This window comes from Penicillium griseofulvum, assembly GCF_001561935.1.
Source record: "Penicillium griseofulvum strain PG3 chromosome Unknown contig_95, whole genome shotgun sequence".
Taxonomy (NCBI): domain Eukaryota; kingdom Fungi; phylum Ascomycota; class Eurotiomycetes; order Eurotiales; family Aspergillaceae; genus Penicillium; species Penicillium griseofulvum.
In genome coordinates, this window is record NW_024467454.1 from 1,053,135 (window position 1) to 1,070,056 (window position 16,922).

The 16,922-nt window shown below is 49.0% G+C and overlaps 6 protein-coding genes across 6 annotated transcripts; 2 read left to right on the forward strand and 4 right to left on the reverse strand.

Moving 5' to 3' along the window:
* Positions 1 to 980: 980 nt before the first annotated feature.
* PGRI_059020 (response regulator) lies at positions 981 to 3,334 on the forward strand (the record flags this gene model as incomplete). Its single annotated transcript, XM_040793615.1, has 3 exons — positions 981 to 2,160; positions 2,213 to 2,865; positions 2,930 to 3,334. 3 exons carry the CDS (start codon positions 981 to 983, stop codon positions 3,332 to 3,334), a joined length of 2,238 nt encoding a protein of 745 aa, XP_040648470.1.
* Positions 3,335 to 5,419: 2,085 nt separating this feature from the next.
* On the reverse strand, positions 5,420 to 6,792 carry PGRI_059030 (mitochondrial 37S ribosomal protein mS45; the record flags this gene model as incomplete). Its single annotated transcript, XM_040793616.1, has 2 exons — positions 5,420 to 6,103; positions 6,316 to 6,792. 2 exons carry the CDS (start codon positions 6,790 to 6,792, stop codon positions 5,420 to 5,422), a joined length of 1,161 nt encoding a protein of 386 aa, XP_040648471.1.
* A 1,481-nt stretch (positions 6,793 to 8,273) lies between these two features.
* PGRI_059040 (Nucleotide-binding, alpha-beta plait) lies at positions 8,274 to 10,073 on the reverse strand (the record flags this gene model as incomplete). Its single annotated transcript, XM_040793617.1, has 1 exon — positions 8,274 to 10,073. The coding sequence occupies one exon, from the start codon at positions 10,071 to 10,073 to the stop codon at positions 8,274 to 8,276; it is 1,800 nt and encodes a 599-aa protein (XP_040648472.1).
* Positions 10,074 to 11,745: 1,672 nt separating this feature from the next.
* PGRI_059050 (mitochondrial 37S ribosomal protein bS16m) lies at positions 11,746 to 12,354 on the reverse strand (the record flags this gene model as incomplete). Its single annotated transcript, XM_040793618.1, has 3 exons — positions 11,746 to 11,790; positions 11,941 to 12,133; positions 12,278 to 12,354. The coding sequence occupies 3 exons, from the start codon at positions 12,352 to 12,354 to the stop codon at positions 11,746 to 11,748; spliced, it is 315 nt and encodes a 104-aa protein (XP_040648473.1).
* Positions 12,355 to 12,678: 324 nt separating this feature from the next.
* On the forward strand, positions 12,679 to 13,619 carry PGRI_059060 (NADHX epimerase; the record flags this gene model as incomplete). The annotated part of the gene is made up of 4 exons (XM_040793619.1): positions 12,679 to 12,690; positions 12,743 to 12,851; positions 13,032 to 13,126; positions 13,188 to 13,619. The coding sequence occupies 4 exons, from the start codon at positions 12,679 to 12,681 to the stop codon at positions 13,617 to 13,619; spliced, it is 648 nt and encodes a 215-aa protein (XP_040648474.1).
* Positions 13,620 to 13,802: 183 nt separating this feature from the next.
* On the reverse strand, positions 13,803 to 16,304 carry PGRI_059070 (WD repeat PLAP family protein; the record flags this gene model as incomplete). Its single annotated transcript, XM_040793620.1, has 4 exons — positions 13,803 to 15,356; positions 15,414 to 15,661; positions 15,714 to 16,167; positions 16,257 to 16,304. 4 exons carry the CDS (start codon positions 16,302 to 16,304, stop codon positions 13,803 to 13,805), a joined length of 2,304 nt encoding a protein of 767 aa, XP_040648475.1.
* Between the last annotated feature and the right edge of the window lie 618 nt (positions 16,305 to 16,922).

Here is a 16,922-nt window from a genome sequence, read left to right on the forward strand (position 1 = left end):
ATGAGGTGAAATTTACATTAGTTGATTGAGACTCTCATGTAAATACAAGCAAAAGACTCTACGTCCACTCCTTATCCCTTATCACCCCAAAAGCGGCTCTGTCTCGCCCTCTTGTATGGCAATAGCTGCAGGTGGGCGGCGCAGAGCTATTACTAGGAGCGCTGTCTGGCCTAGGGCAAAGATAAAGGCTTCCACGATAACCCATCCGACGAACACATACCACGTACTTAACGGCGGTCCAGTTCCAGTGCCCAATTATCTCATCAAATTCGAATGGAAGACTCCATATCCATGCCACCGCGACTAGCATAAACACGACAGCTTGGATAGCTAGACTATGCATGCTTAGCGCATTAGGGAGAGGCAATTTGCAGATCTGACGAGCTTGGAGGAATATGGCTAATATTCCTAATCTCGTAATGATTGGAAATACAATAACCATGTGCACGATAGACCAAAATGTCGAGAATATATTCCGATCTAGGCCCAGGCCAGAGGGACTCTATACGTATCCCTTATATTGTAAATCGGCCGAGTCTTGTACTCGCACTCCTATTATAGAGTCCTTCTCACTGTTGTCGAGTCTATTCTATTCCATTGTGTTCTGCTCTTTATGTATCTATAGGGGTATAAAGTCCATAAATAGTATTTCCTTATCCCATACATGCTTCGTACATTATCTGTACTGTACATTTCAACAAAACAGATCCAATTTACCATTCTAATAATAGATATGTTTCTTTTACCCCAAAACCTTCCAACATTAGCCATAAAAGGCCATAGCTTTTTTATTAGTCGGGAGATCAGCAACTAACGTGACTTAACTTGACTGCCCAAAGGTGTCACACCTTTTCCCCTCTTGACTTCTTTGAACTTCTGACCTCTCCTTTTTGAAACTAAACATATTCCTCTTCATCAGATCAACCTTCAAGAGACAGAAAAAGAGAATCTGTTTCTCAGAATGGGCATGAAGGCTCACGATGACAGAAAGGATATCACGTCTTAAGGCAAAATTGCTTGGACGATTATCACCAAAAGCGGATGCCGACCCGAGTTCCCACCCCAAACCCCCGAGCCCTGACTCCAAATCTCCGTATAACACAGAGGAGATCTCTCGGGAACCCCTGTCTTCAGGAAAGGAATTAGGTTCCGTGTCTGCCGAACACATACGGACTCGCAATTGTACCCCGTCAACTGAACCATACAATTCTTCTCTGCCGACTCCTATCTCGGACCCTCCGTCTCCCCTCGAAACCCCTCCGTTCGCGACTCCTCAGCATTCCGATAGCACCTCCTTCCAGTCCCACTTGAAAGCTCAAACACCAATCGAGACTCAATTGACTCCCACCCTGGATACTGTCGTCGAACGGCCTACGAATGATCGCCGACCTTCTACTTCCTACTTTCCTCCCTCGAGCAAGCGCCCGAGCCTTGCGATCCGTCGTCAATCTCTTCTCCCACCATCGCATCAACACTTGATTAGTGGCCTATTGGAGGCGAATCTTTTCTCTTCAGACCAAGGCAGTGGTTTCACACCTCTCGTTCCTCACGAGATGGTCACACGTAGGATTTGGGTCAAACGGCCCGGTGGCTCGGCCACCTTGGTGCCGTGCAGAGAGGATGCGGTGGTAGATGAGCTACGCGACCAGGTGATCATGAAATACGGAAACTCATTAGGGAGAAGCTTTGACTCGCCCGATATTGTTATAAGGATTTCACCACGAGAGGGTACGAATCGATCAAGTCACCCCGAGCGCCTCTTGAGCCCAGAGGAAGTCGTGGCGTCTATACTCGATACATACTACCCTGGAGGACAAAAAATTGAGGAAGCATTGGTGATCGATGCGCCGTCGCGCCGGACCCCAAAGCCATCCCCACGTCATTCGATCTACCAGCATCACCACTCGGAGCCTGGCGAGCATGGCGATTATTTCCCTCTCATGCCGCCGGTCAATGCGACCGCAGGTACACCGTCTGCACATTCGGGAGCTCCATCAGCATCGGCTAGTGCGCCGTCAATTTCCATTCTCAACACCGGTGTTGCTCCTTTGCTGCCATCCCCAGGAAGTCGTAGGGCACGGCATCAGCAGCGGCCTCCGTTGACACGACACAAAACAAATTCTCCCACAATTCTCCATACCAAAGCTCCCGCTATAACAGGTACATTTCCGGACATATTTGCTTTTCTCAAAATGGCCACTAACATCCATAGAAACTGGCGCCACCCCTCATTCCCAACCTGTCCCGGCTGCCGCCCCCGCAATGCCGACACCCCCGGCGGCAGCACCGCCGGTGGAATCTCCGCAGGTGAAATCACACACTCCCCCGGCAGCTGCATCACCACGCGTGGTCCGAAAATCAAAAGCGGCCACTTCTCCTGGCGCTATGTTTGGCGGCTTAATTGACGGCACTGTTCCGCCAATCAATGTCCTCATTGTGGAAGACAACATCATTAACCAGAAGCTTTTGGAGGCTTTCATGAAAAGATTGAAAGTTCGTTGGAAATGTGCAATGAACGGCGAAGAGGCAGTGCGGAAATGGCGACAAGGCGGATTCCATTTGGTTTTGATGGACATCCAGCTCCCCGTGATGAACGGTCTGGAAGCCACCAAGGAGATTCGTCGCCTGGAGCGCTTAAATGGCATTGGTGTCTTCCCGAAGACAGCCTCTGGACGTTTCAGCGCGTCCAATACGTCTGCCGCAGATAGAAGACCCGGCCTTCACCGTACGGTCAGTGAAGAGGACACTTTATCAGATCTCTCGCTGTTCCGTAGTCCGGTCATTATCGTCGCGTTGACAGCTAGCAGTCTGCAAAGTGACAGACATGAGGCATTGGCTGCTGGCTGCAACGATTTCCTGACCAAGGTATGTCAAGCTTCCTATTGGGACTTATCTTTTCTGAAATAGTATGCTAATATTTCTCGAATAGCCTGTCGGATTCCCCTGGCTTGAGCAGAAAGTGACAGAATGGGGCTGCATGCAAGCCCTGATTGACTTTGAAGGTTGGCGCAAATGGCGCGGTTTCCTAGACTCTCCTCGCCCCGCCTCACGCCCCCCCTCGCCAGGCGTTGATACAACAGCCAGTCCGATGCAAGGTGGCTACCGCAAAGAACCACCAAAGGTTGACCCTCCATCGCCTTCGACCTCCCGTGTCGCTAGTAAGTCTGATCACCTCGAGCCCAAGCGACACCTGCCAGACGCGCAAATTCTCCGGGAAGATTCATGGGGCAGCGGCAGTCCCGACACCATAGATTCACCCTTGAGTCCGCATTTGCCAACGCCGGGCGACGTCGCGCCAACTAGTGACGCGACGACCGCACCGGATGAAAAATGATTTTTGCTTTGGATTGGTTACCATGTCTTGCTCCCTACACACAATCTTTTCCCAACCTCTTTGATTCGACTTTGTATCTCTCCTATCGAATACCCCGTATAGCAATCTTTTCTCTTCCATCTCATCCTTTCATTTTCTTGTCATGGTAGCATGCACTTTTCCTCCGAGGCTCTCAGACTCAGTGCATGGTTTTCCTCGTGGATCTTCATTTGGCTGCATGGATATATTTTGTTATTTTGGGCTGCATACATATCTGCCTGCGAACTGTTCCCGCCCTGGCTGGTTTCTTTTGTCTACTCTTGCATACGACTCCCATGCGATGGACATCCTCATATACACGAAGGAGATGTCCCTATGTCTCTATCTTTCAGTGTATACCTTTCTTTGTTTTGCCGGGGGTTTTGGTGTATCCTCCGGCCTTGTACTTATTTCACTAATTCTCTAAGGGCCCATGATTCGTGTAGGTACATTGATTGTATCCAAAGTAGTTGCTCAGTCCTCGAGCCTTTTTGAGGTTATAAGATTTATAGCTCCCACCTATCCCTGCGCATGCATTCTCCGAAGCACCGGAACAAAGAAAATATTTCAGCCAAACTGTCTTCAGCCTGCATTGTATAAATTATTCCTTTAGTTCTCTCGCATCCATGGTAATACAACATCCCCAACAAAGAACTCACCCAATAACTACTAACTAAGTTGGTCATATTCACAATATTCGCAAGCCCTAAGTTCAAAGCCAAACACCAGAAAGCAACATACCAGAAGTAGGATCTGCACATCGCTACATCCAGAGTCCCTCTGTACAACAAAAGAAGCTTTCCGAGAAATGTCGAGTCATTGATGAAATCCGGAATTTGGAGCCCTCACGCAAACTATGCAGGTGATCTAGATCTCTTTGTCTTTTCCATGTGATGTTCGTATTTGTCTCCGAACTAAATACCAGCCTTCGAACGTTTATATCCCTCAAATACTTTATCTTATATTCCCTCAACAGTAACACTCAAGACATACTACTATCACCTACTACTATCATCTCCCGTCAAACCCCAAACCCCAAACCCCGCACCCCCGCACTCAGCTTGACCATGTCATCACATCCACCTTACACTACTATCTCATGGCTGCAGAGTGCCCTTGCTTCAATTGGGTCTATTTTCCAAAAGGAAGATGAGTCTGAATCCGATGCGATTTCCGGATGGGTTGGGACGAAGAGACGACGGTGTCGGTCTGTTGGGGGAGGTCATTGAATGTTGACTCTAATTAATCCCTGACGGGAGAATCGAAACCGAATAGGAATGGAAGGGGAATTGGGAATATCTTGCTGTTTGTTTTTTTCTTGGGAGGTGCTGTGTATTGTGATTTTGGTGTCTGGAGGTTATTATGTCCTCGTTCTTTTGTTAGGGCTTGCTGGACTTGGGGAACGAGATGTGGTGTTTATCGAAGTAGTTGATTTGGGAATATGAATGGCATATACGATTACTCTATATCGGCATTAATATCAAGATTGATACTTTAAACTAACCTTGCTATAGAATTGAAGAATAGGCTATAGAGACTTGAGTACTTGATTTACACATTCACTACTACTTGTTTATAGTATAAGATCTATTCTACGATCTTCCCTTAAGCAGTCAACTGTATACTTGAGATATCCCCAAGAATACACTATCCAATCGAGCGTGGCCATTAGAACTTGGAGGTTTCAAGATAGAGTCGCCTATTCTTGGGGATGGTTGAATGTTCGCGTTTATAGTGTCTTATATTAGGAAGGACAAGTCTCTATTCGTAACAAGTCCCAAGTTTGGGGTCTAAAGTTGACAAGATCATCCATCGGGCAAGCAGAGGTTCTGGGGCTATGCCCCGGGGACCGGGATAGTTCAAATCATGTCGATCACCAGGCTATGCAAGATCAAAATACAAAGCAGATTTAAGGGTAAAATGGATCAAATTATCCGGTATATAGGTACATAATCAACCTCCTTCATACATCCATGGATGAGTAGCATACAAGTAAAATTACAAAGGCCGTAGCCAAGTTGCTGAAAAACACAAAAAAAGAAAACAGCCCTGAGGACTATCTCAAAATCAAGCCTCCACACGGGTAGGAATCTTGACTTCGCCGCGTGTGCGGTCGCGGTGAGGCACACCGTAACGACGACCAGCAGCCTTTGAACCACGGCCATCAGCACCAGTGGTCTCCTTGGTGTAGATAGTATCCTTGATACGGTAGTCGAAGCGCGAGTCCTCCGGGGAGACCAAGGTCACCTTCTTCTCACGGTGAGCCTGCATGCGCTCACGACGTGCTTGCTCGATTGCGTCCTGGCGCTCGAGTCTCTTAGATTGCAGGTCCGCAACAGCCCGATACTCGTTGGGGTGCGCGAGGCGGTCCCGCTCCAGGGCAACCAGGTGAGGGTGAGGAATGCGCACATCGGCAGGCTGCAGGATCTGGCGGGCATTGTCGCCCTTGCCGACCCAGCCGATGGAGTTGGGATCCTCGAGGATCTTTTCGGAGAGGTCGGAGGGGTGGGAGATTTCAGCGGCCTCGGAGTGCTCCATTGCTGGGGCGCCGGAGAAGACGCGACCGGCCTCAACACGGTTGAATGAGCGGGATTCGGGGACTGGGTAGAAGATTTGAGAGCCTGTCAGGGGGTGGGCGGGGAGGTCGTTGATGGGTTCGTGGTATGTTTGACGTTCGCCTGGCTCGGCGAGGGGTGTGGTGGGGACCATCTCGTGGATGGCCCGGGCATATGGTAGTGCTAGGGGTTTACCCTGATTCGAGATTCGTCAGTTTATGTCACGCGACCAAAAAACTTGATAGGAATCCAAAATGTAAAGGTAACACAATTCAGTTCAAAAATGGGTATAACCATGTGGGTGTCTTCAAGACTAATCGATTTTTTGTGACTCATCATATGCGTGGAGGGTCGAAGCAAAGTCCGGAAACGAGGGAAAAAAAAGTAGAAAGGAAAGACGATTCTTACCTGTGTGCGCTGCCTCTTCTCCAATTCCACCAATCTCACGACAGCAGCAATACGCTTCATATCGATTCCAAGGTCCACGCTGACAACACGGACACTCTTCTTCTGTTCAACGACGCGGTGATAGACTTCATTCCGTAGCTCCTCACTGAGAATCGGCTCGCTGACGAAATGTCGGTTATCGGGGAACGGACGCGACTTCTCGCCGCCGCCATCGCCTTTTAAGCGGGTAATGTAGTTGGGTTCTCCAGGAATGTGGTGTTTGAAAACGGCTCCTTCGTTGTTAAGCCATTCGAACATCTGCCGACGGAGCTTGGTCTGTCCTTGTGATGCTGCCGTGGCAGAGAACTGACGCGAAAGGCATTGTGATGATGTAGAGGATAATGAAGGAATGGAAGAAAGTGAGGATGAGGAAGAGGGAGCTGTAAGGTAGGGAAGAAGGGTGTTGGACACAGTCCGGCTTTGTATCCGGGGTGGCATCTTGGGAGGATATGAGAGGGGAATAAGAGGAAGAATTTAATGATAAACTGAATGAAGTTGGCTGGATATTAAGAATCAAGGAGATCCAGCTGCCATTGACCCTTTTGCAGCAATAATTGAAGGATGGGAGTTTGTCGGGTTGGAGCGGGAGGTGTAGGTGTCTGCAGGGGAAGAAACTTCTCGGTAGTGGCATCACGTGACCCATATCCACTTGTATACAGCCGAGTAAACATCTTCCTCACATTCCCTATATCGACACTTAGAATATAATAATAGCTTTAAATGATTCTGAGTACATCTACTCTCACAATACAAGCCCCAAAGGATCCGTTTGAGAGATCCCACTACATAAAGGAAGAGAGGCGACTAAAAGAATGTGAAAAAAGAATCCCATGATTATCTCTGTACTAGACCTTGATATTATTATAAATGAATTAGATGGGTTCGTTCTCCAGTGTAACTGGAACCAGTTCATTGTATCAAGTACAGATTGAAGCAAATGTATCGGTATCATACCCCCAGCAAGAGGGGGTAAGAGAAAGAATAAGAATAATAGACACGCCTCGTTTCTTCATTCTTCTCCTGGAAAAGCAGCAAGCCAGACCCAAAGCAAAACGAGTGGCAATGCAAGCAAGATGGAAGAAGAGCTTTCAAGCAAAATGCATGGACTGGACGTCTTCGTCTCCGCCGAGATGAGAGGCATATGGCAGGAGAAATAAAACAAACGCGAACACCTGGGACAATATGCGGTCGACGTGAGCCGATGTCATGTCATTCCATAGCTCATGCCATTGAGTAGAGAGATATTAGAAGCTAAAGAAAGCCACATAGGACGCTTCTTTTCGTACTTGCATAGAAATAAACACGCATTGCAATAGAGAAAGCAAGTAAATCAGCAAAATCCTTTCCGATCCACGCAGACGATGCATCGAGAAAGATCCAGGGGATAGATGTAACAAAACAGGGGGGAATCACGTCAGAATAAAGTAAATAAGAGCTCGTATAGATCCTCGTTAGGGCAGACAGCAAACACGCATTAGTGTGCATTGCCTATTGAGTCAGGGGTAAACGAGCGAGATAAACAAAGATAAAAGCAAAAAAACATGAGGGTATGAAGGTGTGAACGAAACGCGATGGCAGAAACAAACACGCTCTCAAGCGCCTCGCACCGACCAAATAAGAATACAAGTTTGGCAATGACCTGAAATGCAATCCTCCCAATGAAAAGAGATAACAAAAAAAAAAGGAATGTAAGAGCGCCCAGGTTCCCATGCAACAGAAAGACGAAAAGCCAATAAAAGAACTGGCAGAAAAAAGGAGGGGGGAAAAAAACAGAAAAGCAAATCCGAAACAGTACTCCCGAGAGTTATGCAGCCGCCGAATGCTGATCTAGCTCACGAAATGAAGATCCCCAAATGCGCCAGATATCCCAGTTCGTTCAAACATGCCGGGCATTATCTTAATATAACGCTTGAATGGGCTTAACGACCCATCATGTAGTCAGGGTAAAAGGAATTATAGCCGTTCAGGTTCTGTGCCGTGTTGTTGTTGCCGCTGGTATTAGAAGGGGGCGGCGGCGACATCATCATTGAATTAGCTCCGTTTCGGATTCCCAGGCCCGAGTTGGGGTTGTATGAGGCATTGCCCATCACACCAGAATGCGGATTGACGGGGGTGTGCATAGAGTTACCATTGCGCATCGGCGGCGCAGGCATGGGCATACCAAGACCAGGAGGTGCTGCTAGTCCAGGAGGTGGACCGTTGACAGCCGAGAACATGTTGTTGTGCATTCCACTTAAGCTGCTGCCTCCAGGAACCGCGCCCTGTCCAGAGACCGCGTTTGCCGAGTTCATGCTGCCAGGCTGACCAGAGCGCACACCTAAGGGATTCTTTGAGAAGCTGAGACGGATGCCAGTCTTGACACTGTTCGATAACTTGTAGCCGTACAGCTCATTGAGCGCTTTGCTGGCCATGGCGACCTCGTCGAATTCCACAAAGCACATGGGTCCGTTCTGCTTGTTTCGGAAACACAGTCGCTTGTACCCGCGTTGTTTGGAGAAAAGGGCTTTGAGTTCCTCCTCAGAAGTGTCCGGTGGCAAGTTACCCACGTACAGAGTGTTGCAAGGAGGATTCAAGTCATTCGGGTTCGCAGCAGGGAGGCTGTGGCGTGGTGTATGCTGAGCGCTATATGGGAAACCATGGCCTTGGCTCGGGTACGCAGATGTGGATGTTCCACCGCCCATGCGTTGTGCGCCACCTCCAGGGTAGTTCTGCAAAGGTGGCGACATGTTGGTCGACAGAGACATATTGGCAAAACGGTTGGTCGGGATTTGGGGGTTGGTCGCCCGGCGCCCGGTGGAAACGTTGGTAGTATGGCCATTCTCTGCATAGCCCACCGGATCCTTGAGCAGCTCGCCGGTCTCTTCATCCGGGTCTTCATCAATCATAGACTTCCCGGTTATGCGTGGGAGGTTATCAATGCCATTTCCGATCGGAGATTGTGGGGAGAAAAGGCTGTGCATACGCGAGCCAGATTCGGAGGTCGGAGGAAGTCCTTCACCGATAGGCTGGTTGGGGTTGGAGAGCCTCTCTAAGCTCTGGAAAGTGCCGTTGAAGCGTGAGGATTGACGCGCAAGGGGACCGTTCGAGGCACCCATTAACGCACGACTCGCGGTATGATCGATGGTGTTACGGCGCGTGTTCGACAGATTCGCTCCGATCGGACCGGGGTACATCTCGACGACCATGTTGGCATCATTTTTCGAGTTTGGCTTGCCATCGAGAAGGGATCTGGCCTCTTCGGCGGCTGGCAAAGTTATGAATCTCGCGATCGCGGTCAAGAACCCATCATCCTCGGGCAAATCTAGGGTCACAAAGTCCGCATCAACGAAGTCTTTGGCGAAAAGAAGCATGCTGCGCAAGGCCTCGCGACTAGTGTTTCGTGGAAGTTTGCGCATGAGAATCGCGCCTCCGTTTCCGCGATTAAGGCCATTCAGGCCCTGGAGGTTGCGATCGTTATCCAAGCGCATGTTGTTATCGAATGAAGCTGTTGTACCGATAGGGGAGAAAGGGTATGAGAAAGAAGGGTTCATAGATGATGGCGCTTGCGACGCATTCGGACTATACACGTCGGTCGACATCGCATGCTGAGCCGTCAAAGGCGCCTGCGAAGAAGGGAGTGACTGCTGTGGGGGCGAACCAGATGACACGGACTCTGTGAGTTGTGTAGTTCCAAAAGACCCGGGACTCGTACGAGTGGACTGGCTAGAGCTGCCGCTCATCCCTCCACAAGATTTGAATTTTTTTGAATTTTTTTTTTCGCCTTTCGAGGGGGTTCGCGATCACACAGGGGAAGATAGTCCAGGTAGGGAAAAAAAGGAGTCGCGGGATGTGAAAATTCGAGGTATGGCGCAGTGATTGGTAATGCGACAAGAGATAGACCAGACGCGCAATAGATATGAAGGCGAATGGGGGCGATTAGCGATTCGATCGAAAGTCGAGTTCCGGATGGTGTCTCATCGGATTTGCGACAAGTTGGACTAAGAGCGCTTTGAAAACGATTGAGATAAAGATGGATGACAAGAATGGTTAGATGCAAAAGGGAAAAAGGGTTTGAAAGGAGGGGAGAAGGAGAGTGCAGGGGAGGGGGGGAAGAAAAGAGTCCGGAACGGTCGAGTGCCAGTCCACAAGTGCCAGATCCATGGATCTGCCCTTCACGACGCGACTCAATGGGGAACAGGTATGTGACAGTGGGTGTACATGGGGTTATATGTAGATCCTCGTATTAAAGAATGTACTTAAAGGTATATGACAGTACATGGTCATAATTTTACATAATTTTACACAATCTTACATGTTGGCCCTGGAACCTGACCGCATGCAGACAGTTACCAAGTGCGTGCCCCGTGTGGAATGTCCTTTTTTTTCTTTTTTTTTCCCCCTTAAGATCGACGAGTGGATCAATGAACCTGTCTCTTCTAGAAAAGCACCGGCCATGCAAGTGTAGCCTATGCGGCTTGCCGTACCCCGGCTCTGCACGAGATTGGGGCTCTATGAAACACATTTCAAATGTTTTCCAACGTTTAATTGTACAACTGTAATCTTAAGGTATCAAATACAATACTTCTTTACAGTTTTATTGGATAAACCTTGATGTTTACAACTGCCGGTCCAGATCGTAAGAACCAACGGCTTTTGATATTTGTATGATATTTCTGTTTTCCTAGTTACATCTAACCCATTTGGTAAATCACAAAAGGTCATCACACACGTCCACGGAATTTTCAAAGTCAAAAACTGGCGATCCTCCAGGGTCACTGACCAATTGCCACGAGTTCAACCCCGGTAACACATGGGATTGGCTACTACGGGGAAATGACTTGGACTTTCCCGGGCTTATCGAGGGGGGCGAACATTCATTTGGTTGGGCCGTGGAGAGAAGCCACCTACTTTAGGGGGCTTTATTAACACTTCTTCAGAACGTGTGCCTGAACTGGTCATAGGCGCGTCAAATGTTTCGAGAATACGATCGGTTTTTTAAGATTTACTTTAGCTGTATACCTCATGACTCTAAGCATTTATGGGCTAATGCATACATATGTATGCCATATATATGCTACCTCGGGAGCATGTGCCTACATAAACATGTGTTTTAGAAAAGTAGATATTCATACGGCTCATCAACCGCGTAGAGTCAAGGCCAGGCTGCCACATAATATACAGAGATTCCCAGGCAACTCAATAACGCCAAAAATGCCATCAGAAAACAAAAGAAACAAAGCGCGACTTTCGACTCCGTCATTGATGGTGTATGACTCAACTTTTCCATGGTTCGAAGATGTTGTCCAGCCGAGTACACAAAGAATGTCGGAGCGCAGAACCTTGGAAAGTCATATAGAGGTCAGGAATGACAGCTACAAAGCCTCGAAGAGTCAAGGAGTCAGGCAAGCAGAATCAAGCTTTGTCAAAGGTAGTAGGTTTGGGCGCAACAAGGCCAGCCTAGAGATTCAACAGTTAGCAAAAGCAGTCCGCATAACAACAACGTAATCCCCGGGCTATATGATCTGCTGAAAATGCAGACCCGACAATAGCCGCTCATCTCCCTCTGATTATCAAATTCTGGATATAGAAAACAAGGGTTCGCCTTACCATGCTCATCAGCTTCCAGACGGGATCACTAGGCTGCGCACCAACACCGAGCCAGTACTTTGCGCGTGACCGGTCCAGGGCAATCTCCTTATATGGGCGGGCTTCGGTATTCTCATCGTACAAGTTTGTGGGACGTTTGGGGATGGGGTTGTAGGTGCCGATAACTTCGAGGGGCTTAGCGCCGCGAGCGGAGCTGGAGATATAAGGTCAATTTCAATTCTTCTTGAAGATACAGTGCACAATGGATTAAAGCACTCCCTAGCCTGGCAACGTCGGTGTTTGGCGTTGGAGGCTAGGTGTATCGGTGATATCCATTTAATGGGGAGAGACCACATACCGGGCTTGCGCAACGACGATGTTAAAGAAGGGGTTGTGCTTGTTGCCGAAGCGTGCGAGTCGAATCCGGAGAACCATTTTGGCAGATGTGTAATGCTTTTTTCGATTGAAGACGCAAGACTGTTCTTCCGATGATCCCAACTGACCTCCGCAAAAGTTCTAGCGGAATAATTATTGATCCGATACAGCCATTTATGGACTAGCGCAGGTGTGATGTAATGGTGTGAGGACCCTCAGTAGATCTACTTCCGGAGCTACCTGTCACTTTGATTAACACAATTTTGCCAATATACTCAATTAAACAGAGATCAACTCCGAGATTAACATACTTGCATGATTCGCTCTACCGTCACACGTTTTCCTCTGACTCAAACTATTCGTCGCTATAGTAAACCAGCAATAATGTCGTTGAAGGTATAGTTGTCTGGTATTAGCTCCAAAAACATACAACTAACAGCCGTCACAGGCAATCTCAGCCAAAGATGCCGCATCACTTGACAAGGACCTCATGGAAACCGGCGGCTGGTCTCTAGACCAGTTGATGGAGCTAGCAGGCCTTTCTGTCTCGCAAGCTGGTGAGCTCCATTGATCTTGAACATGCATTCACGCCATACTGATGCAATGGGCAATCAGTATGGAAAATCCATCCCCCGAGTGCAGGCAAGAATATCTTAGTTGTCTGTGGGCCAGGCAATAATGGTGAGAAGGAACCCCAATATTTCCGTTGTGAGCAACAGCAACCTGACAAATCCCAGGCGGAGATGGCCTCGTAGCCGCTCGACACCTCGCACACTTTGGCTACACAACATCGGTGTACTACCCAAAACAAGGCAAAAACGAGCTCTACCAAGTACGTAGCACCGAGTACCAAAAGCGCTCTAGGAGCAAGAAGCAAATCTAACCGAATCTAGCGCCTCAAAATCCAACTCGAAAACCTCTCAGTTCCCTTCATAGACGACTTCCAACAAGGACTTAAGACAACAGACTTCCTCGTTGACGCAATCTTCGGCTTCTCATTCGGTGGACCTTTGCGCGATCCCTTTGGCGAAATCGTCTCTCAAATTGAATCTTCCAATGTCAAGGTGCTGAGTGTCGATGCGCCCAGTTCATGGGATATCCAGAGTGGACCGCCAAAGGAAGGCCACGGTGCGAAATTCATGCCGCATGCGCTGATCAGCTTGACTGCACCGAAACCGTGCGTGGCGTTTTACCGGGGCAGGCATTTTATTGGCGGTAGGTTCTTGACGAAGAAAATTGCGGATAAGTATGGGCTTGATTTGCCCAAGTATCAGGGTGTGGATCAGGTTTTGGAGATTGGGGTTGATGCGGAGGGAAGATTGTAAGGGAATAGATGGATGGTGGCTTACAATGCTACTTGACTCAAAACTGAGAGCACATTTACGAGTTATCTAGTACGAAGTGGAAGAGAAGTCATGAATAACCTTTGTATGGGAATCGCGTTGTCGTCGTTAAAAAGTAATGCGTCTTTGATGTACGCATACCGAATAAAAAAATAGCACGCACTCTTAGAGAGCCTCCCGTATCTCGGCAATAATACCCTTGATACGAGGCTCCTTTCCAGGACCGGAGGCAGAAGCTCTCGTGAGAACCCCATCGACCTCGTAGACCTCCTTGGCAGCACTCTTAACCTCTTCCCCGAGCGCTGTCACCAGAGTGCCAAGCGCGACGAGCGCTCGGTAAACCGCCTCTGAGTCCTTCTCTCCAGCGATGATGCGAGTCAGTTCCTCTAGGAGGACCAGACCTCGCTCCGCGGACTCTGGAGATTGGTTCCTGCCTTCGGAGGTAAGATAAACTGCGAAATTGATGTACAACGTCGTGATGGCGATTGTAAGGTTGCGGTTCGGTGACTCTCCACTGCTGGCCAAAGCAGACTTTACTCCTGCCAGGATCTGATCAAATGAGCTTATGGCTAGGTCGCGTCCGTCGGCCGTCTCGAATAGATTAGCAAATGTCCGCATTGCGAGCATTGCGTTGTTGACGCTAAGAGGAGATTCAAAAACACCGCTGGATATCACACCCGACACGACGTTTTCATCTTTATACTCGGCGGATGCTGTAAATGGCGCGGCTGCCGCCAGTAGACGGAGAATATCTAGGCCAGGGAGTCGTTTGGCAGCAGGCCACGTTGTGGCGATCTTGAGAATCAATGGCACTCCAGACTCCACCTCGGGTGAAACTTTAAGCTGTTGGGAGGATTCGAGCTGACCGCACAAGGCGACAACCGTTTCCACCTCTGAGGGGCTCAAAGCCACGTCCTTTGCTCCGTCGGACACAAGCTGTGCGTTTAATTCTTGAAGCTTCTTCGTGATAACTTTGAGGTTTGCTGTGCGGATGGAGAGATAGATCTTCTGAGGGAGCACCTTGGGGCGTGGCTCGGGAGCAGGTGGCTGAGGCTCTCCAGTAGGCGCCGCGGCGTCTCCTGGACGGTAACGTCGGTCTGAGCCCCAGGGATCAGCACCTGCGGGTTCCTCAGCTTGCCCAATGGTGGCACCTTGAGTATTCTGAGTGATAAAGTTGGCAACCTGATCCAAATAAGTCATAGGGAGTTCGTTGTCTCCAATAAACTTAGTCGCGGCCTCATATGGATTCTGTGAGGCATTGTATGGTAGTTTCAGCGGAGGTTTGCCATCCTCTATGTCAACATCGAAAACGTAGTCATAATCCTGACCATGGTATTCGGTCTTTCGACCACTGCTACCAGCCGAGTCGACTACCATACCAATAGCAACCCATTCCTGTGTCGCTGACGACCAGGTGTGGGCGCTGACAGTACCACCAGGCTCTCGGATCATCTGAACCTGACCTTCCTTAGTTCCGGACTTTTCTTTGAGGAATTCCGGACCAGGTAGCTCTTCTTTATTAATCTTTCCAACTTGTTGCTCCGGAATAGCTGACTCCTTAACGGCCTGGTCAAACTGTTGGATGGCCTCCGGGGCTGCATGACGGTCAGGGCTTCGACTAAAAACACGAGTAATGCGGTCACTAGCACCGGTGACGATATCACCGGTCTCACTGCAAGCTGCGACACTCCAAACTGAGATTGCGGGATGGGTGATTGTCTGTACACATTGTGTGCCGTTCCAAATTTTCACGGTGCGATCTTCACTGGAGCTTACCAGCTCGCCAGATGGCAGCGCAGCAAGGGAGTAGATGAAGCTTTCATGGCCATGCAGAGAGGCGACCAGTTGACCTTGGAGTGTGTATAGACGAATGATTCCATCATTGCTAGCTGATGCAAAGTGGGCTCCTGTAGAGTTCGATGCAGGAAGCTTGCACAAGGCCCGGACAACGTCGTTTGAGTTCTGTACGCTTCCAAGTAGTTTTCCCGAGGTATTGAACATTCGGATCATCTTATCAGCACAGCCTGGATGGAATTAGCATGTAAGTCTTATTAGGGCCGTATAAAGCCAGCATACCTGTGATGATTGTGTTCTCGTCATACGCCAGCACGGCCCAGACGCTTGCCTCGTGTCCCTCTAGTACGACCTCACACTCCCATTTCCCGACCCTCCATAGCCGGGCGGTGGAATCCCAGCTGCCACTGACAACCCATCTGCCATCAGGAGACACATCTAGAGCACAGACATTGTGACCGTGACCCAGAAGCATGGCATCCGCATTATCCTCCGCACCCTTGCCAGGCTGTCTGGCTTCAATTATTGCGTCTTGACCAGCCGAAAGGACAAGACCCTCTGGAAACTCGGATGTGGGGGGAACGTAGGCTAAGCTGTTGATGAAGGCACCGCCATGGGCAGCGATGGTGTAGTCATATGTGGGAGGTGGAGTGGAGACGAGCTTCCAGAGTCGAACTGTTGCATCACGAGAAGCAGAAAGGACGACATTTGGATTTGGGAAGACCACAGCGCGAACCTAGATCGGTGTCAAAACAGTGTGAGTAGTCTGCGTGGTTTGGATGCGCGGTCAATGGCATCTGGATAGAAGCCGGGTAGGAGCCTTACATCATCGCCGTGGCCTTCCAAAGTTGCGGAGAGCTTGAAGTCAGGCATACATAAAACTTTGAGGGACGAAAGAGTGAAGGAAGAAGGATCCGAAGAAGAAATAGTTCAAGGGTATCACCGCGGAATTAATGATCAATCAAGCTCCCCTGGATGTTGTTGTCCTTTAGTCGTTCCGGGGGATCGCCCCGCCGAAGCACCAATGATAATATCACGTGGGCGGTAACGCCATTTGGGGAACCTGCTAGAACACGAGGGCTTATCTATCAAAATGCAAAGGTACGGATATTTTGATTTACTACAAGGACTTATTTTCACATTCGGTGCTTCCATTAAGTAACTAATCTACCATACTAGCGAATTCCCAACCCGGAGAGTCATCTCTTACGCCTGTTGGAACATTTACAACTGCCGAGGCATGCGTTGGGCTAGATCCCCTGTTAACCCGTCGATTTACGCTAGTGGAGACTATTTGATCATCAGGTCCGCACCATTCGCAAGAATTGATGTGTTCAGCTCGAGAGTAGATTATCACCGACCACAGGCTGTCCTTGGCTCCAATGTGTATGCAATTCTGCAACAAAATGCATGAAGCTTGGTGACAAGACGTATGCTATTTAACCCCCTTGGAAATCAATATATGAGATCAAATCGAGTAAGAAAATCGAT